Genomic DNA, 19,847 nt, shown 5'->3' with positions numbered 1-19,847 from the left:
ATTAGTGTGAAGGGCTAGTACAGGGCAAATGCACCCCTTGTGCCAAGGTCCATTATATACCTGTTGTCCTTGTTCGAATATCAATATGACACGGTAGAGCAAGCGGTCCGGAGGCGATCCGATCATGTGACTTTCGAAATGTCGATCTGAATTTAGCGGCCCGTGGGGTCAGCAGGTCAACTAGGATGCCAAGACTGGAAATTCATGTTGAGATCTGTGAGGAATGCCAGGAAAGGTTTATTCTTAGGTCATTTCTCGTAATGAAAGGTCCAAGGTACGACGACGCCTTTTTCCCCGGACCGTCGGAGCGGCGCGGTACTTAATGCGGTGTTGTCGTCGTCCCATAAGAAATCGCTGAAAGCAGATACTGGGCCGCTCCGGATCATGAGCTCTTGCTGCATCATTTGTCACGGGAAGGGATGACGTTTTCAAAATAAGCAATGGCTTTGAGAAAGCGAACACCTGTTCATGTGATTGCACGAAAATATGTACAACGATCTGCTGTCCCCATGCTATTTCGGAGCAGGATCAGGGATATCAGGTACATGTTTAGCATAATACCAGAGGTAAATGTATGTTTTTAGCATTCGCATCGTCACAGAGATAACGAAGCAATTCTTGTAGCAAGGTTCTAGCCTTCTGAAAGCTCTGCATAAGAGGGCAACATCAGTGAGGCACCCTAATAACCAGGTAGATGGATTGTAATCCTCGAAATATGATATGATAGGTTATCATATGAGGACAGGATCATTGTTGATATCGTTCAACTTCGTTCTACTATGGGCATTGGACTTTTCGGTCAAAACTTACACATACTTTCTCTAATTTCGTGTTCAGCTCTGTTCCTGGCGCCTTCTATAGGCCTGCCGGACACGGTCTTGCCCATTAGCTACTTACTATTCGTTATTGCCAAAAAGTCAGTCTCACCAATGGACTGATGAATGGACCGTTAAAGCTCGGTGAAAGGTCCCTCTCGATGGGAGAAGTGATGATACAAGTGACATGAACCGCGATCAACGGATGATGAGGTAGAGGTTGGCTCAATTTAGTCAATTCGGGTTGGAATGATCTCGATGGGAAAAAGTGCTAAACAACGACTACGTGACATGAAGCCAAAACGCGTGGATATACTGGTGAATATCGTGTGAGGTTCTCGAAGTGTGACGTGAAGTTACCGGTACCTGAAATATGTGACAATCGTGAGGTTTCATGACCACTTTGTGAGGCTTCAAAGCAGGTCAGTGAGGGTTTTAAACTAGATTGGTTTGTTTATTGTATCAAAGTTCGGTTTCACACCAAGATTGTGAAGTTTCTCGATTGTATGCAAAATTCCTGTCGACTATTCTCAGAATCACCGTAGCTTCATGACCAGACCGATAAACATTCATATTAGTCGATACAAGGTCCTGCCGACGAGATTATCTTCTAGTACGATCCGCAACCGTTCGACGATCTTTTCTGTTCCCTTTCCCCTCGACGTCTCACACTCGTTATCACTTCTCCGATCATAGGAACATGGCTTGAAGTCTTCCTTTGAAACCTTTGGCCGGAGGACGCTCTTCGATGGTAGCTTCAATCTCGGCTAGGTTGGTGATCACTGGAAGCGATAGGAATCAGCTTCGCGGTCCCTTGTGGATAATCAGAGTACATACAGTCTACATCAGTAGGAGGGATGATCTTCGTCTTGCCATAGATCTTGTAACCAAAGTATAAAGCTAGGAAGAAGACGGCGGGCAGATAGTCTGTAGGAAAATGAACTTTAGCGACAAACGTTGCGATTGGATTAGAGTAGCTCACTGGTGATGAAAGTAGCCCGGTCGAAATTATCCGTATCTCTGAACACCGTCCATGCGGAGAAAAGAATAATGACTGTAGATGAGTACAACGGTCAGCTGTACGCTAAGATGTCACGGAGCTACGCATACCGTACTCACTTCCAAATGAAAACAACGCGAACCAAGCTCCAAAGAGAGCAAGAGGGTTCTTATATGGCAAAGTACTTCTGTCAAAACCTTGCGCTTTCATCGCTCGTCGGAAACCAATGTAGGCTAGACAGATGCCCATCCATTCGACAAGCCCCATGACAGCCACCTTTTTCGATAGTATCAGCATGTGGAGCGCCTGGAGTAAGGCGGTGGTTACTCACCAGATTGACAAACCAGCCAAATACCTTGGCAGCTCCTGTGCTAACTGTCATATACGCCAACAATGGTATAAGAGCCATTGTCAAAACAGCGACATAAGGTGTACCCCCTTGCAGTGCGCATCAGTTCTGAAGACCATGACCTTCTCGGTGATTGACTCACATCGGTGGGTTCTAAGGAAAATCCTCGGGACAAGGCCCTTGTGGGCCATGTTGTAGAGACTTCTCGACGAAATGTATAGATCGGCATTACCAGCAGACCAAGCAGACGTGATCAGACAGGCATCTGAGATTGCCACCATCTTCAGCGATTATCCGTTGGATACTACATGGATACTCACTGATGATATGCGGCAGCGCTTTGATGCCGGACAGCTGGATAGCAATGACCCAAGGGGAAGCCGCAGCGTCACTCGAAGTACCAAGTCGATCATTATCGAATGGTACAATCAATCCAAGTATGAATGTACCTAGATAGTGGGATTATCAGCGGATAGACCTCCAGGGGATGGAATAGCTTACTGACCCAGGATATAGAAGACACCAATCCTGAAATAAATCTGCTTCATCGCTCGAGGAATGGAAAATCGAGGATTGGCACTCTCAGCAGCGGTGATACCGAAAAACTCGACTCCACCATAGCTGCGGGTGGTTTATTGGGATACTTCAGCAGTATCCCATGGACACAACACCATGACCTTTACTTACGAGAAAGCAGCTTGTGTCATGACAGCCCAGAAACCAAGGAATCTTCCTTTCGCTCCACCGATTCCCTCATATTGAGCCAATGCGCCCTGTGAAAGTTTATAAGCTTCAGTGTACCTTGACATGAAAAGACTCACCGGATCCTTCCAATAGTGAAATCCAAGATAGTGTCCAGTAGGGCCGGCTCCACAATCGATAGCAATACCGAGAACTGCATCGCAAGGACTTTCAGCGTGCAAGCTGTTGAATACAGCAACTCACTGATTAAGCCGATGATGGTGAGGACCTTAATCGAACTAAAGATGAACTCTGTCTCCCCGTATACCCCCGAGGTAGTCAAATTGAGAAGAACGATGATAACGTAACCGATGGTAATCCATACCGCGTTGTTGACTCTGCTGGGTTCAAGCCAGTAGTTCACTAGAACAGCAACAGCGGATAGCCTATGAAACGAACACCTGAGTACCGCTTCTGCTCATATCAGACGTTAAATGTTGTTGGACTCACTCAGATGCACAAGTTAATGCCCAGTGAATCGTCTACGCCCAGTGGATGATAAGCTACGCCTTCGATTTACCCTATCACACACACTCACAGTACTCCAAGTCATAGCGAAACCGAGAGCAGGATCGAAGAATCGTCCAGCATACGTCAATTGACCACCGGTGATAGGTAAATATGCAGACATTTCACCGAGACCGAGCATCATACTACAGAAGTGGGCGTGTGTCAGCGTCCAGGAGGGAAGTGAAATGAAGGACGTCTCGACTCACAAGTAAACCAATATTCCAACAAACGAGAACCCAAGCCATAAACCCAGAGGTCCACCGTTGGCTAAGGCAGTTCCACTTCCGATAAACAGACCTGTGTTTGCCCAACGTTAGACCAGCTATTTTGCTATGTTCATTTTGTAACTTGCCTGTTCCGATAACACCTCCGATGGCGATGAGCTGCATCAAAGTATGATTCATCAGCGTCTCGCCGTTCCGTTTCCCTGATCACACGATCAACTGCACTCACCGATACATGACGAGGCTTCAAACCTCGATGAAGAGAGTTCTCGCTCTTTCCAACGCCTGTATCATGGTCTACATAACCGTGATCGTAGTCTGGTGATCTATTGTCTTGAGGATAACCGTTCCCAGCGGGATAAACGGAAGCCTGAGTAGGACCACCCAAATTCTTTTCTTGATCTGCTGCAATCTTCGACGACATGTCGTTGGCGTTTGTGTTGCTGTGTGATGAGTAATATCTTTAGACCACGATCTGCTTTTATGAGGATGTGGTTCTGATGAATCGTGCGATCATTGAATACACGCTGGGAAGAGAGAAAGAAACGGAATGTGCATGACCATACCCAATTTTTCGCACCTAACACATGGCGAAGTGCCATGGTCATGTGGGACACTGCTAAGAATAGACAAGGTTTTGATATCGTCATGCGATAACATAACGTTGAGCACCTGAGGGGAAACAAGCGAGCTGAGATAAGAGGGCTAAAGTAGGTGTGACGTAGTGGGATTGGGGAGAATACCGCGCGTGAGAAGCGGATCAGTTCTGGGCAATGACTAAAAATAGAATCGGTGATTTTCAACGATGGTTTCTCTCCAGCAAGCGATGATGCAACAGATAAGTCTAACCAATGAGGCGTAAGGTGATCGAGGCGCTTGATAACCGTCGCAGCATTGCTAACGATGTCCTGGCAGACTGTTATCTAAGCGAAACAAACCACCGCATGATAGTATACTGTGAACCTCATGGTACCCGTAGCCCAACATGGATGGGTTGCCACTCAGCAAAAGCAGGCGGGAAACACAGATGGTGATGCGGCAGGCGCTTTTCCTGCAAGAAAAGAGTTGTACCTCCCGTGCCAAGCGATTCCAGACATACTATACAGCTTACCTGCGGATCAATAGTGGGTCACTGAAGCAGATCACAAAAGACCTGGAGCTGATTGGGCAAGTAGAGACGAACAAGATGTTCAAGAGGGGTAAGGGGGATGCAGCGGATGCAATTAACGATGTTGTGGAGCTTATAAGAAGGCGTTTCTTGTCCTGATTGTTGCACATTGCTTGTCAAACAGTATGCATCAGTTAACATAGGGTATACGCTATTTTAGAAGGTGCAAGACGTTGTCATGAAGAGGAAAGAACGTTAACTCTCGAGCTGTGCTCTCCTGACTTTGAGCACCCTCTTCTGAACCTCTAGATGATCTCCCTTTAAGCCTGACCTAGCCGCACAATCGCCTATTTGACGAATGTGCTTCCAGATTAAGACCGGTGATTTCAAAACGTTGGCATAGCGATATCAGGGGGAAGATGTCAGTTTAACCGGAAGAGAGATCACGAACTGAGAGGGGGGTCCAGTCATTCTATGTGATATTTCAAGGGCGGGAAACCGTCAAGTTTAGCCATTCCCACTTGAAATAGGCTGAATATCGATGGGTGAGTGCCTATGGGGACTATAGGTGCTGCTATAGATGTATTAAGGGTTTTGGTGAGAGGTGGGCAGATGTGAAAACATTCAACTTGCTCACAATTATTGCCCTTTGCCGATACATTTCCACTACTACTTCCATAGTCCATGTTCTTACAATCTTCATACAGTATCCTTTTGGCGATGACAATACATCCATTCACCAGGTTCAAGCTGAGCGCCCAAGAAGCTCTCGAGTCTGATCTGTGATTTTCAAATTATTTCTGCCAGCAGACAATTGGCTTTAACCCATTGGAGGAGAGAAGACATGAAGGCCTATGTGTTACGATTATACCTCGAATGGGCGAGACTCATTGCTGCCCATCGGAACTCTCGAAACTTTGTTTACACACCGGATATGAAGATACCCAAGCTTTGAGTGTATATGAATTACGCGCGATCCGTCATCATGCAGACGTAAAATTTGATTACGCGCTCAGCAATAGTCTCTCAACATATGAACGATGTAGCTCGAGGAAGACTTTGAGTCATATCAGCTCCGTCCGCATAGTCTTGAAGCCAGTGCTGACGCTATGGGAGTCATTGTGAGAAGAAGACATCCAAGGTGGCCAAATCCAGACGGGTCAGTGTTCGAGTGTCGTGATTATCTTACAACGATCTCAGCGGCTGACCGTGATTCTATCGGAGAGGGCCTGGAAGAGCGACCTGATGATCGGAGGGCAAGTCAAGATGTACAGATCGCACCGAATTAGATGTAACAGATGAGGCTTGCAGTCAGTGTAAGGTGTGAATTGAAAGCTTGTGCGACGACAGATCTTGGTTGTCACTCTGCAACCAGGGTGACCGACCCTTGCAGCTGGTCAAGCACGGGTTGCTCGGATGAAAATGCGGCTATGGCTACGAAAATCCGACCGTCACCTGGTGCCTGAGCACAAACATTCCTCCCAAGAAACACAAAATTTCTCACACTTAGATTTTCATGATGCTTCTTGTTCCGATATATCTTCAAGCGAACGCCCATCCTCTCAGCAGAGCAGATGTCTGGAGGTATATCCGCAATGTAACGATATGAAATAAAGACGGACTGCTTGTCGGTCCATTCTTTCTCTCAAATGAAACGCAAATAACCAATCTATCCTTTAACTTGGTCCTACTCGTGTCACTACTTTTCGACTGCCTAGAAGGATAATTCGATGACTCTGCAGTACCGATCCACAGATGCCGTGCGTTGAAATCACGAAAATGCCGGAATGTAGCCTCGATCCACCAGAAGACTTGCCACTTGCCAGTCCAACTACACCGGCACCCTACAAGACCACAACGTTCAAACAGAGGTTGAGAGAGACGGAATGGTCAAAAAGATGGGGTTGGAATCTGTTCACCACGGCCATGGGTACGGGGGCCGTCATGGTTTGTGTGCATAGTATTCCATACCATTTCAAAGGGCAACCTGCCATAGGTAAGTCCAACATCATGGCTTCGTGGACCCCCAATCGAAGCATTGAATTTTAGCTTACCATATCGTTTGCGTATAACAGCCACGGTATTCTTCATGTTGGACATTCTGATCATTTCAATATGCACGACAATGACCATCATCCGAGCGATCAAGCATCCGCTGGTATTTAGGCACTCGTTCTTCGATCAGACTGAGGCACCTTGGTTACCCACTTTTAACCTTACCATAGCGACCATCTTGATAGGGATGATCGAGCTTGGTATACCGAAGACTGGAGTGAGTGGGCACTGATACACGATCACTCAATCAAGCTAAACGTTCTTTGTTATCATCATCTCTAGCCTTGGTTCATTGTCACGTTGGAAGTCTTGTACTGGGTATATATCTTCCTAGGTGCTTGTACCGGTGAGTTACATGGTAGCCCACCACTGCATAAACCTACCTAGCATTGACCAATGTATTAATGCTGACTCATTGCTCACCCCCATCGCTTGCAGCTCTGATCCTCCAGAATACCTTTCGACTGCTTCCCCGTCCTCTCCACCTCATCGGGCCTGTGGAATGTCTGGAATGTTTCCCGTTGATGTTAGCAGGTTCGATCGGGTCGATGTTATGTGTAGAAGTTAACAAGCTGGACTCAGGAAGGGCGTTAATTATCTTGTTATTCGCTATCGTGTGTCAAGGGTTGGGTTTCTGGATGAGCTTGATTGTGAGTTGGGTTCTCATCGATTATCGCGTCTACTTTCCACTTGGATCTCAATGTGAATCACGTCCACAACGATCATGAAGGCCATCCTCACTGATCTCGCTTTACTTGTTGTTTAGAAACTCTCATCGTGGATGCTCCATCACATCGTTCTCCCCCGCGCACCCTCCAAAACGCTCCCTTCATATATGATAGCAGCAGGGGCTCCAGGCTTTACCGCATTCGCACTAGTGAACATAGGGAATGCTTCGGTGGAGATATTCCCCGCCACCGGGTTCTTGAAGGGACAAGGGATAGATCCGATGTTGGCTGCTCAGGTGTTTGCCGTCGTCGGCAATTGGTTTGGGCTGCTGTGCGTGGGGATGTACGTATGGATAGTGATGATATTCTTAGGTGAGCTATTGATATACCTCTTTATAGGAAACAGAAATACTGATTGACTTGTGTTGATTGGGCATAGGATGGGGCCTGCTGCGCATCATCGATATGATCCAACATGGTTACCTGGGGAAATACGAATTGTCCTTATGGGCATTTACCTTTCCTTTATCAGGTGCGATAGCATGTTGGGGTCACTGGGCAGAATTCTTCCCTTCTAAAGCTTTCGGAATACTGAATGTTGTGAGATCTCACACGCCATCATCAGCATCTGGTGAGACACTGATCCTTTGTCGACTTTTTCGATTAGATTGGTACGGTATTCGTATTTCTCATGTGGTTGTTCAATGTATGTTCTCATGTCATCGACGATATCGACGCTCCGTGCTGACTGCACTACATTCATCACCTAGTCCATCGGCACTCTCACTCTGCTATATAACGGTATCCTCCCAGGTGTACCCAAGGAATTTGTGCCTTCCGAACTGAATACAGCCTACGACTTGACAGAGGATCTGACGGGCTTGGACCTAGATGAGATTCGGTACCAGGGGCCCGACGTGGAACGTGGTGAAGGAGACATTACTTTTAATTCGAGGTTATCCACCGCTGTGAACAGCTTAAATGGTGAAGCAGGTGTAACCAGGATGAGGGGTAGAGGATGACCGATTCATCTGTGAAGCTCGAATCAGCTTCAGAAGTCAATACAGCCAGGACATCGACAATGGAACATATAGCATCGGTCACAGAGTATAGAACAAGGAATAGAGCATAGATCATTTGAACATAAAATAACGATCATCACACCCCATCTGTATACATATACATTATAGTTACCATGAAGATAATGCAAACTTGCCATGCCAGTACGCTGGCCTCAAATTTACTATCAATGACCGGTCTGATTGCTTCGCTTTGTTCTGTGCCCCATGCCATATCCGGACCAATGCAATTTCAGTTGTTCATCTCGGACATAAGAGCCTACATCGCTTTTACACTTTTTTCGTTTCATTGGCATCCAGTATGTGAAATGGGTTGATTACAAATATACAACGTATGGGTAATGATCATATCAAGGGTCACGCCCTGCATGCTGATGCGTGAGTGGGTGGTTGTGTTGTCAAGAAGAGGAATCATGGGTTTCGGATTGCTTTTATTGTAGTGGTTCTCGACTATTTGTTATAGATGCGATCAGCAAGACAATCAGCAGTGTTCAAAGGGGAAATACAATACAAGTTCAACTCACCTAGAAGACAACTTATTCAAAGATATGTACACGTCCGTACCATATCCATCCATCGAAATTAATCGTAAATCACCGCCAAAGAACCTTGCGTACTGATTAATGAAGGGCATGAAAAATGGATAGGTCAGTTTCGTGACCATCACAGAGCAGAAAACGGCAGATAAGGAACGTCAGAACTAAGACTCACCAATCTAGACAATGGTAATCCGTAACCGAACCCAGCCATGGGCGCTTTGAAATCTGAGCTCTCAATATTCGCTTCTAAACCTTCGTCGCTCATGGTGGTGTATAGATAGCTGGATAAGAAAGTTGCGAGAGATTCATTAGTCTCACTCCACATGTTGCCTGCGCCCAGAACTGGTGAAAACATCATAGCACTCACGTCCATATCATCGGTATAGCACTCCTGGGTATACCACCGCCTTCATCCGAGATCTTGATCGTTATGTCCTCACTTCCTTCCACAACGACCACCTTTATAGGTGGGAAACTGTCTTCGTTATCCACTCCGTATCTCTCCACCACAGCTCTAAGCGAGTTCTTCAGTAGTTCGAATAGGATGTGGGATAGGTGTCCGGGAACATAGGCGAAGGTCAGGTCTTTGGGACAGAGAAGCTGGATGGGTGGACCGCGGAAGAGGGAGTAGTGTTCTTCGCAGACGTATCGGGCATTCTCTGGATTATTGCGAAATCAACATAAGCACTCAGCTTCTCCAGGGCCATGGTCAGAACTCACCAATAGCTTCGTGACATATATCATGCACGTTCTAAAATGGAATATATACCAGATCAGCTTCATTTCGCACGGTCGTTGACAAAATGATTGGCTCACAGCTCTTGTACAGATAATTCCTACGTAGTCAGGATGCGGCTGTAAGGTATTCAAAGCGACGTCTACGGCAGCGACATTTTCGATCGTCAGCTCCGATGACTCAGTCCTACTGAATGGTTATTCAACTCGGCGGGACTTTTCACTCACGCTGGCCTATCAAGAACCGTATACCTATCCGACTCATGTAGAATCTATCTAACCATTCCTGTATGTTCTGACCTATTCTACCATGTCCCTGTCGCTTCTTCCACTCCAAGACACCTTGAGCAACTGTCGTCACCGTGGGATCATGTCTCTTCTTTATATTCTGTAGAAGGTTGGTGAATCGGTCGTTGTAGTCGTGCACTTCAGGGGGGTAGACGATGTTGGCGGGAGGTGGGGAGAAGTATCTGAAGATCGCGAATAGAGAGAGAAAGTCAGTATCTCCTGTGCATTAAAGGGATGCGATAGACGAATTTAGACTTTGTAGCTGTAACAAACAGTATATAGTACTCACCTCCTTTCTATCGGTATTCTCAGTCTGGTTCCGGGCAACGCCATAGCTGCTCCCACAGGTACACCATTCCCATTTCCATACCCATTATAATTGCCTGAACCTGTCACTAAGTTGGACCCTACAGGGCCTTCGTGCATCAGAGGGTCAAGCGATGGATTGGGAGTAGCAGATGGGAACTGTGTGGGCCTGGTAGTAGCTCGATGGCGTAAGCACAGGTCTTGAATATTGGTAGATCAATCGCATCGATTGATATCAGATGTGAGTCGGGAGACACCCACTGTGACGCCTGCGTTCTCAGTATTTCTTCTATCTCAGGCTTTAATCTTGGTCTTGGGAATGTCACCAACTCCTGCAGGATGCATCTCCACGAGATCAGCATGATGTTCAATCGGAGATACTCGGCAGACAGTTCGAACCCACCTCGAAACTCTGTGCATACCATTCTTTGACCTTATTTATGCTTGGCATCTTGCTCAATCCATCGGGCAGACTCTCCAGCTCGACTACACGATGCGATAGGCGTATAGGCAGTTCTTCGGACAAGAACTGCGAGGCTTTTAGGAGTGTTCCCTGGGTGGGATGCTGTCCAAACAGCACCATCTGCTGAAGGGAGACTGAGCAGAGATATATGCCATCAGCGATTGCCACATGATAGGTTGAAGACGATCATACTCACCGCCCGTCTGAGGGAAGGAGGCAAAGTGATGTATCTTGTCCCATAACGCAGCTGAAATCTTGAACCTTGACATGGCAGGATATAGGTTGTATAGACTGAGATGATTCGGGAACTTGCGGAAGCTGGATCGAAGAAGGGGATGTGATTGTCACGCCACAGTTTTGTATGATGGCTGTGACACTGCTGCTGCTGCTGCTCCTGAGAGGGGTGTGGGTGATGATGATGGTGTATGAATGGAGGGTGAGGGGGTATATAAGAATGAGATGTGGTGTTGACTTGGTATGAGAGTGAGAAGTGAAAGGATGTATGTCACAGTCTATGATTGTTTTTTTTTTGTAATCGAGTCGTTATTGCGATTAGATCCGGTTACGGCAATACCGGATTTAACCATTAGCGGGATCAAATCCATTCCTAATTCGGCAATCTCATTAACCGTGAGGTGTAAGTGTATATCCGTGTTATTCCTGCACATAGTAAGTACAACAGTACATCCCATCCTCGGCCCTCCGATCCATCAAGACAAAGACAATCCATAAACACCGTTTGCATATCGATCACCAAGATACCCACTCGGTGTCCTGAGATGAAGCTGATTAAGAACAAACTTGACGAAAACTATCACTATTTCTATACGATTAAAACTATATATCACTGACAACCCAATCATCCCTGCTCTGGTTACCCCCTTCAGCTCCTTATTCCCGGCTGCCTCTTCTGCCTCTTGACCACATTATGCTGACCACGTTATAAAAGCTTACAATCCCTCCAGTTGACCATCTTCTCTCTTGACCATGGTAGCCTTTGAAAGAGCGGCCTTGGGTGGCCATTTAGCATCGAACACCGCGTCAAGCTCTTCCAAGGTTCTTCCTCTGGTCTCGACACCGAAAGTGAACCACATAACAGCTAAACAGTCATATAACTCCCTCCATCAGTACACTCTCTTATAAGCATACGCGAGATGCCTTGGACTCACCGTAGAACAAGTTCAAAGCTACGAATACCAAGTAGTACTTGTAACCGATTGAGTCCAAGGCGATGGCGGTGACGAAGGTGTTGTACAAATTGGCGCAGTTGGACATGATGACATGCTAAATTCGACCAGAACAACACATTAGCGTTATTGTGCTATAAATGAATCGATTCCTCAAAAGATCTACTCACCACACCCATACCCTTGGCTCTGGTATGATTAGCCAATACCTCCGCACAATAGGTGGCGGTCAACGGTGTGTAGATGAAACTGTATGCGCAACCGAAAAGGAAAATGAAAGCTACACCTCCATTACTGAATGCCGAACTGACATGCTCTTTACCAAGATCGAATTGACTTGAGAATCCAGTAACCGCTGCGAAAAGGCAAGAGAGAACGATGGAACCGACCCAAAGTTTGGTTCGTCGACCGATCATGTCGTTGGTGGCTGATCCGGCGACGGCCCCGGTACAGGAGACGATCGAGTTGGCGAATGTGAGTAGGAGTCGTCGATCGGTTGAGGTAATTCCGAGTTTGGTGTACATATTAGGGAGATAGTATGTCAGAACACTGTTGATGAGAAGCAATATATGAGTATAGTGTATAGTGTAAAGTCACGCGAGCAAGGAAAGCTAGGCTCACCTGTTACCGGACAATTGAGCAAAGAAGGACATGAAAGCGTTCATCAACATTCTCCATCGTTGGTTTCGAGTGTTGACGCTGTTGTCGAAGAGTTGCATTAGCTCGCGCGTGGTAACGGTAGAGATCAGGAGCAGACTCACAGATCGTAATAGTTCCAAACACTCTGAGCTTCCTTGACCTGGATACCCTCCTCGAACTCCTTAATCTCTAACTGCACGAGGGGATGGTTGACATCGCCACCACCATGGTACTTTGCCAATATAGCCTGGGCTCTCTCTTTCTTTCCTCGAGCGGTTAACCATCTAGGTGATTCGGGGATGAAGAAACAACCGATCAGGATACAGAAAGGGGGGAAGAGCTGTAATCCTAGAGGTAATCTAAAGGCGAGCTCTCCAGAGGCCTTGTTGGAGGCGTATGCTACCCCCGTGGAGAGGATGGAACCGGTGTAGAAGACTACCAAAGAGATTAGAGTCAGCCTTCTGATTCCGTATATACGTCGTAATGTATAATACAACCCCTAGAGTGAGATGGGAACGACCACTCACAGGTATTGTAGAATCCGACAATCCTGGCTCTCCATTGAGGAGGAGCCAATTCCAAAGCATAAGTAGGTGCCGATGAAGTACCAATGGAAATACCAAAACCTAACATGAAACGTCCACCGAGGAGGTATGAATCATTTTTGGCGGCAGTCAAGACAATTGCAGCTGCTCCAATAATGATGGAACCGACACCCATCCCTGCACGGCGTCCTAAATGATCACAGATTGGACCGGTGAACAAGGATCCTACCATATTACCGATAGTGTAGATCATGAAGATGCTAAAATGGATCAATGATCAGCTTGGGTGACCTATTGAAGGAGAAAAAAGAATGCTCACATTCCGGTCGATTTACCAGTCTCAACGTGATGGAAGTATGCTTTGTATTGGTCCATGGCATTGATAGAACTGAAGATGGACTATGGGTATAACGCGACAATCCAATATCAGTTTTATCCTCTGTGTAAGAGTCGTAGCAATTGTAGGAGTAAATCGACACACTCACCCCATCGAAACCACTCGCGGTAGCATTCAAAGCAGCTACCAAGAGGATCGCGTAGAGTTGGAAACTCGTCTTGGACCATGGGCTTAGAGGAGCAGCGGTAACGGTCTCGTAGAAGTTTGAATCACCTTGAACATCTTTGATGTCAGCTGAATCGAGGTTCGTCTCAGCGTGTTTCTCGGTTTCAGAGATGATCGAGGTCGTTTGACCCAGGGTGTGGTCGTTGATATTTGACATATCCTCTTGATATCGAACGTGATCGTGACTTTGATGAAAAAGAGCAGAGACTTTACGACCAATAAAATACCAGGTATATATATACTCATCTTTTTCAAGATAGATAGATCTTATCTACAATCTAAGCTGTTCCATTATTACGATCAAACAAACAATTTTCCCCCACTTTCCTCCACTTTCATATGAGCTTGACCGGACGATCGACCGATAGTCCATATCAAGCTTATGATAGACGGTTAATTACTGAGGCATATCCATAAATGGACAGAAGGGGAAAAGGACGAGCGAGAGGGGATGTCAAAGTGGGGTATGAAATTGCCTTCGGTCGTGTCCGTTTGATACAACTATATAGTTCGGACCGGAATGGCTAGTGGGTAAGTGGATAGCGAAAAGGGTGGAAGGAGAAGTCAAGTGAGGTGTGAGGTTACACCTCTAAAGGATAAGCGCGGTCTAATGCGATGTACGAAAACTGCCTTCACAGGTATTTCACGAGTCAGCTGATAAGTATACTGGCAACTAAGCCCATATGGGCAATTCTTTCACCTTCAGGGTTAAAGAACAGAGAGAAATTAGAAAGATTAATACGAAACAGAGGCGTCCTTATCTCCCCCCTTGCTTTGTTTGCTTATGGACTTACCCACTTTCCCCACTTTGGTAGCTGCCGTGTTTTGCATAACTGCAACAATCGGTTCTCCGAAAGAGCAGGCAGCAGCAGGACGGAAGCGTATCAGAATGAATCCGCTCTTGGCAAACATATCAGGGACTAAATTTAGGCGTAAAGGGCCCCTTCTGTAAATCCGAATCTGTTCCTTATCTTCTCCCTTTGGATTTGGCTGAGAGGAGATTTCTTTGGTAAAGTCATAAGAGGCAGTAGTAATGTAGATAAGGTCAGATGATACGATGCCCGACTTCCCCACTTGACTTCTTATGCTGTCCGCTGTCCGAACGAGAGTGGGGGAGAATGAATGGATGTCTTTGTCTTGGGACAATCAATTTGGACTGTTTGGTTCAATAAGAATACATAAAACATCAGGAAAAAGCAGAAGTCAGCTCAGCAAGAAGGTTACCAACACCGAGTCAGACCGTCTTTCATCGCCCCGAGTAGGAAACGCCTTTCGTAAACATGACCAAACCACAATTCCTGATTGATCTCGAAAGAGACGGCTATGTCGTCGTGCCGAATGTCATCTCCAAGGAGCAATGCAAAGAGTTCCAGCAGAAAGCTTGGGAGTGGCTTGAGAGCTTTCCATATGGATTCAAGAGGGATGACAAGTCCACCTGGACGAACGAGCATCTACCTTATAGTACAACGTGAGTCGTACCTCCGCTACTTCATGAAACATGATGCTGATGTACGGTGTATTTGAATAGAGGTGGATTGTATAACAGATATAGTGTGAACCACGAAGATTTCGTATGGAACATCCGAACGTGAGTTGACCTTCTGATACAGCATCGATCAGGTGGGCCAGGCTGATATTGATTGACTCCGTTAGTGAACCAGCTATCATCAAGATATTCGAACAAATATGGGGTACCGAAGATCTCATCGCTTCGTTCGACGGTATGAACGCTTCATTACCTATCAACCCGAAAACAGGAAGAAAGGATATCAGTACTACCAAAGCTTGGCCTCGTGAGTACACCTACATAATCTACACATACTCCATCTGATATAACATATAGTGCCCCAGTACTGACCAATGAACTCATTCACTCCCTCAAAGATATCGACCAGAACCCCCGTACCGTCCAGAACTTTGAGCTTTACCAAGGGATTGCCAATCTCTCGCCTAATGGACCCGAAGACGGCGGTCTTTGCGTGTTGAAAGGTTCTCACAAGTTACATCAAGAATATTTCGATCATATAGGTGGATTCAAGCTCGATCAAGACGCTGGTGTCAGAGAGAACGGATACAACTATAAGATTGATGAGATGGATTGGTTCAAGGGTAAAGGATGCGAGGAAGTCAAAGTTTGTGCAGGAGAAGGAGATTTGATATGTGAGTCCTTTTTGATCGCATCAACCTATGTAGTTCATGCAATTTGGATACCAGCGTGGATTATAGCGTGCTGACGCTTCTTGTTGCAGTATGGGACTCGAGAACTATCCATTGGAACGCCAGTCCAACAGGCGAGCAAACTCGATTCGTGACATACGTCTGCTATTGCCCAAAAACCTTGATGTCGCCTGAAGAACTCGCTGTAAAAGCTCAGATCTTCAAGGACAGGAAGGGTACCACTCATTTCCCTGTGAGTAGTGTGGATCTCCATGTGCTTAGTAGTGGTGTCCTCAATGACTGACTCAATATACCATTCTTGACAACGCTAGTACATGAACCGTGTCCCAGCCGAGAGACCAGGTTATTATAATGCATTACCTCGTCGACCCGATGGACAGCTCGATCCCGCCAACCGAACTAGACCTAGGAATGAGCCTGAAGAGACGCCATTGATGCTCAAGCTCGCTGGTGTTGTAGTATAGTGTTCTTGCGTTGCTAGTAGGAGATTGAATTAACCAAAATGCATGAATTATGTTCAAGATCGCAAAGATCAGGTTAGTGTATGTATTTATATGCACATAAGCATAGCAGTTCGACCGTCATACCTCAGGCCGACCTAGTTGATCGATACAAGTTTGACATCGAACTTGAGTGTGGAGCTATAAGAGACAGAGAGGGATGTCAGTCATGTTGGGACAGTGAGACCTGAACACAGAGACAGCTCACTTCTTAGGGATACCAGGGAGTTTCTGACTGCCGTAAGCGAGTTGAGGGGGGATCTGAAAGGGTGCTGGATTTCAGCAGCAGTCATAAAATGGAATACGCGGATGAGCCAACTCACGGTCAATCTCCTCTCGCCGCCTACAGCCATACCGGCCAAACCTTCATCCCAACCTCTGATCACTTCACCTTTACCGAGAACAAATGTGAATGGTTTTCCGGAAGTGTTGGCGTCGAATTGCTTTCCAGTGGTCAATTTACCAATGTACCTATCGAGAGAAGAAAGGAAATCAGGTTAGATGGTGATATGAGACGGATAAGAAGAGCACAGCAGCTCACCTCATACCTAATCGTTTACCGGTCTTGGCTACAGGTCCATCACCCACTTTGACATCTTCGATGATAAGACCGGAAGGGAGTGTCTTCTGTAAGCACGAGTACGAATCGTCAGTAAAGCAAACACCAGCAAAGTAAACACGAGAAAGGGGTAAAATCAGGACAAGCGAAAAAGCAATGCATCTAGATTATCTATTAATGTTGTAAGGATTACTATGTATATGATATTCCCGTTGGGAAAGAACATTCAGAGGGTGAAGTGAAGATCTTATTTCCTCACCTTCGAAGGCTTCTTCTCCTCCTTCTTCTCAGCGGCGGGAGCAGCACCCTCTACCTTGGCTTTCTTGGCCAATTTCTTCTTTTGGTTCTTGCTCAAAGCTTCGCCGTCAGCAGCAGCGGCGGGAGCAGCTTTGGCAGGAGAGTCGATGTCATCAGCCTTTCGCTTCTGAGCAGGTTTGCTCTCGGCGGCAGGAGCTTCGGCCTTCTTGGGTTTGGCTTCAGCAGCGGGAAGGGCTTTCTTAGCGGGCTTTTCAACAGGGATTTCGGTGATTTTGCTATTTACCAGATGATCAGCATTGCGATTAGGTTATGTGTAATCTTGTGGACTCACGCGACAGCCTCTTCCTCGTCAGTGTCAAGTTCAATATCATCATCCGAACCGTAGATGTCGGAGTAATCATCATCGCCGGAGAATTCAGAGTCGGATTCGTCGTCGGAAGAGACATCTGGGAATTGGTCGATGTAGTTACCGAGGAGGTGAACGGCGCTGAGCGAGAAAAAGATGATGAGCTCAAGCATGAGTGGGCAGACACGATGGCTGTCTGAACTTACTTTTCACCGGTGGTCTCGAAGATCACAACATCACCCTCAACGAAAGTAAGGTTGACGGTAGCTTGTTCAATCTGACGTGGACAAAAGAAACAATAGTCAGCTTGAGATACTTGGTGATACAATGAAGAATGGATGATCAACTCGCTCGTCCAGCGGTAAGAGAGGTGATGACATTGGTCTCCTCGATCTCACCATCCAAATCAGAGTCATCGACGCTGTAATCTTCGTCTTCAGAGTCCTCGTCTTCATCCATCTCAGCATCTACCTCTGCCTTCTTGACACCATCGGCTTTCTTAGCAGCTTTAGGTTCCTCCTCCTCTTCATCATCTTCCTCGTCATCAAGCTCCTCATCGTCGAATTCAGAGTCGTACTCGTCAGAGTCGAACTCGGAATCAGATTCCAAAGCGGAAGAAGGGATAGGGTTGTGGGTGACTTTGACCACTGATCGTCCGTCCTTGGAGACGAGCTCTTCACCGAGGGCTACGTTGGTGATTTGGAAATCTCTTCGGACGAAGAGGGGGTATCGCTCTCCAGGAAGGAGGGTGAGGGACTAGCGTAAGGATGGAAACAAGTGGTGATCAGCTAACGAAGATCTCTGAGGGAGAATCTCAGCTTACCCAGAGGTTCATCTTGACGGCCATTTTGGTAAAGTCTTAGTCTTAGTTTGATCTGTTGATCTTTTAGGTATAAAGTGTAAGATACAAGAACTGAGGGTCCTGTTGTATGGGTATAGGGAGGAAGAGAAGAGATGAAGGATGAAATATTTCTCAACGTGTGTTCAACTTTTTTATTTTTTTATTTTGAATTTTCAACTTTTTAGAAGAGGAGAGCTGCCACGTGGTTGGGTGGCGAGACCTCCAAGACACGTGCTATTCGGTGATATACGGCGATTTGCTGAATGTGGCACACTAACTCCAGTTGCAGCTGGGCCTGGATGACGTCCCGTGCAATGATGGTGACAACGGATAACATGGTAACACGCTCTCTTGACAAGTCTTGCAACCACACATCCAACCATAAGCTCATCAGTCTTCCCCTGCACTCTCCTCACCCCCATCACCCAAGATGGTAAGCATTTCACCTTTGATCACCCGTTCAAGCCCTGCTAAGTGCCATCGCCCCTAGTCCAACACCCTCCGTCCCTACCTCAACGCCGTCCGAGCGACACTCACCGCTGCTCTCACTCTCGAGAACTTCTCTTCTCAAGTGGTGGAAAGACACAACAAGCCAGAGGTGGAAGTACGGACATCACCCGAGGTGTTGCTGAAACCATTGATCGTGTCGAGGAACGAGTCAGAGAGGGTTTTGATTGAACCTTCGGTAAACTCGATCAGGTTGAGTATATCTATCAAACAGGCGGATGAGATTGAGAAGATATTGTGTCACAAGTTTACGAGGTTCATGATGATGAGAGCGGAAGGATTTGTCATTCTCAGAAGGAAACCTTTACCTGTGAGTGAAGTGTACCTCTTTTTTTAAATTGATTGATCTTCTATTTACTTCCTAATACACTTTGTTTCGTTCGTTATCACCCATGCCTCACCTTTACATCTGGTATACCGCTCAATCGCTTCTATAATCTCACTTCGCTTGATCATGCTGATACATGTTAATCATGACTTATCTCACAGGGCTACGACATTTCATTCCTCATCACCAATTTCCACTCCGAATCGATGTTGAAACACAAACTGGTAGATTTCATTATCCAATTCATGGAGGATGTAGATAAGGAAATCTCAGAGATGAAGTTGTCTTTAAACGCCAGAGCGAGAATCGTAGCGGAGAGTTATTTGTCTACGGTGAGTTCGGGATGTATCGTCGTCTGGTAGAATCATGCTGATGTTGTCTCCGCATCCAGTTCGCATAAACAACTTAAGAGCTCAAATATTGTACACAACCATAAAAGTCATCATGTAATTGTATTGATATGAAGATATAACGATCAATCAGTGACTTCCGTGTCAACTCGTATATATTTCGCTCT

General features: G+C 46.3%; 7 protein-coding genes across 7 annotated transcripts; 3 read left to right on the top strand and 4 right to left on the bottom strand.

Moving 5' to 3' along the window:
• Positions 1 to 1,505: 1,505 nt before the first annotated feature.
• On the bottom strand, positions 1,506 to 4,063 carry L199_005441 (uncharacterized protein; the record flags this gene model as incomplete). The annotated part of the gene is made up of 16 exons (XM_064891152.1): positions 1,506 to 1,597; positions 1,653 to 1,742; positions 1,798 to 1,869; positions 1,935 to 2,091; positions 2,147 to 2,253; positions 2,307 to 2,429; positions 2,485 to 2,613; positions 2,670 to 2,785; positions 2,852 to 2,937; positions 2,986 to 3,059; positions 3,110 to 3,291; positions 3,356 to 3,387; positions 3,444 to 3,558; positions 3,622 to 3,712; positions 3,768 to 3,798; positions 3,869 to 4,063. 16 exons carry the CDS (start codon positions 4,061 to 4,063, stop codon positions 1,506 to 1,508), a joined length of 1,692 nt encoding a protein of 563 aa, XP_064747224.1.
• Positions 4,064 to 6,526: 2,463 nt separating this feature from the next.
• Positions 6,527 to 8,492, top strand: L199_005440 (uncharacterized protein; the record flags this gene model as incomplete). Its single annotated transcript, XM_064891151.1, has 8 exons — positions 6,527 to 6,743; positions 6,823 to 7,019; positions 7,085 to 7,148; positions 7,241 to 7,452; positions 7,569 to 7,842; positions 7,910 to 8,070; positions 8,138 to 8,176; positions 8,241 to 8,492. 8 exons carry the CDS (start codon positions 6,527 to 6,529, stop codon positions 8,490 to 8,492), a joined length of 1,416 nt encoding a protein of 471 aa, XP_064747223.1.
• Positions 8,493 to 8,980: 488 nt separating this feature from the next.
• Positions 8,981 to 11,149, bottom strand: L199_005439 (uncharacterized protein; the record flags this gene model as incomplete). Its single annotated transcript, XM_064891150.1, has 11 exons — positions 8,981 to 8,999; positions 9,074 to 9,165; positions 9,261 to 9,369; positions 9,456 to 9,747; positions 9,809 to 9,839; positions 9,905 to 9,966; positions 10,052 to 10,293; positions 10,401 to 10,586; positions 10,679 to 10,749; positions 10,821 to 11,014; positions 11,077 to 11,149. 11 exons carry the CDS (start codon positions 11,147 to 11,149, stop codon positions 8,981 to 8,983), a joined length of 1,371 nt encoding a protein of 456 aa, XP_064747222.1.
• A 681-nt stretch (positions 11,150 to 11,830) lies between these two features.
• On the bottom strand, positions 11,831 to 13,970 carry L199_005438 (uncharacterized protein; the record flags this gene model as incomplete). The annotated part of the gene is made up of 8 exons (XM_064891149.1): positions 11,831 to 11,979; positions 12,050 to 12,164; positions 12,238 to 12,616; positions 12,689 to 12,766; positions 12,829 to 13,141; positions 13,234 to 13,511; positions 13,571 to 13,650; positions 13,737 to 13,970. The coding sequence occupies 8 exons, from the start codon at positions 13,968 to 13,970 to the stop codon at positions 11,831 to 11,833; spliced, it is 1,626 nt and encodes a 541-aa protein (XP_064747221.1).
• A 1,123-nt stretch (positions 13,971 to 15,093) lies between these two features.
• L199_005437 (uncharacterized protein) lies at positions 15,094 to 16,455 on the top strand (the record flags this gene model as incomplete). Its single annotated transcript, XM_064891148.1, has 6 exons — positions 15,094 to 15,281; positions 15,342 to 15,401; positions 15,467 to 15,606; positions 15,698 to 15,973; positions 16,063 to 16,223; positions 16,303 to 16,455. 6 exons carry the CDS (start codon positions 15,094 to 15,096, stop codon positions 16,453 to 16,455), a joined length of 978 nt encoding a protein of 325 aa, XP_064747220.1.
• Positions 16,456 to 16,589: 134 nt separating this feature from the next.
• On the bottom strand, positions 16,590 to 18,501 carry L199_005436 (uncharacterized protein; the record flags this gene model as incomplete). The annotated part of the gene is made up of 9 exons (XM_064891147.1): positions 16,590 to 16,632; positions 16,700 to 16,752; positions 16,815 to 16,962; positions 17,033 to 17,118; positions 17,310 to 17,583; positions 17,640 to 17,795; positions 17,861 to 17,931; positions 18,006 to 18,410; positions 18,478 to 18,501. The coding sequence occupies 9 exons, from the start codon at positions 18,499 to 18,501 to the stop codon at positions 16,590 to 16,592; spliced, it is 1,260 nt and encodes a 419-aa protein (XP_064747219.1).
• A 424-nt stretch (positions 18,502 to 18,925) lies between these two features.
• L199_005435 (uncharacterized protein) lies at positions 18,926 to 19,730 on the top strand (the record flags this gene model as incomplete). The annotated part of the gene is made up of 4 exons (XM_064891146.1): positions 18,926 to 18,928; positions 18,986 to 19,312; positions 19,492 to 19,662; positions 19,722 to 19,730. The coding sequence occupies 4 exons, from the start codon at positions 18,926 to 18,928 to the stop codon at positions 19,728 to 19,730; spliced, it is 510 nt and encodes a 169-aa protein (XP_064747218.1).
• Positions 19,731 to 19,847: the final 117 nt, after the last annotated feature.

This window comes from Kwoniella botswanensis, chromosome 1 (assembly GCF_036426115.1).
Source record: "Kwoniella botswanensis chromosome 1, complete sequence".
Taxonomy (NCBI): Eukaryota; Fungi; Basidiomycota; class Tremellomycetes; order Tremellales; family Cryptococcaceae; genus Kwoniella; species Kwoniella botswanensis.
The sequence above is the reverse complement of the archived record's forward strand: the minus strand, read 5'-3'. Positions and strand labels throughout refer to the sequence as shown.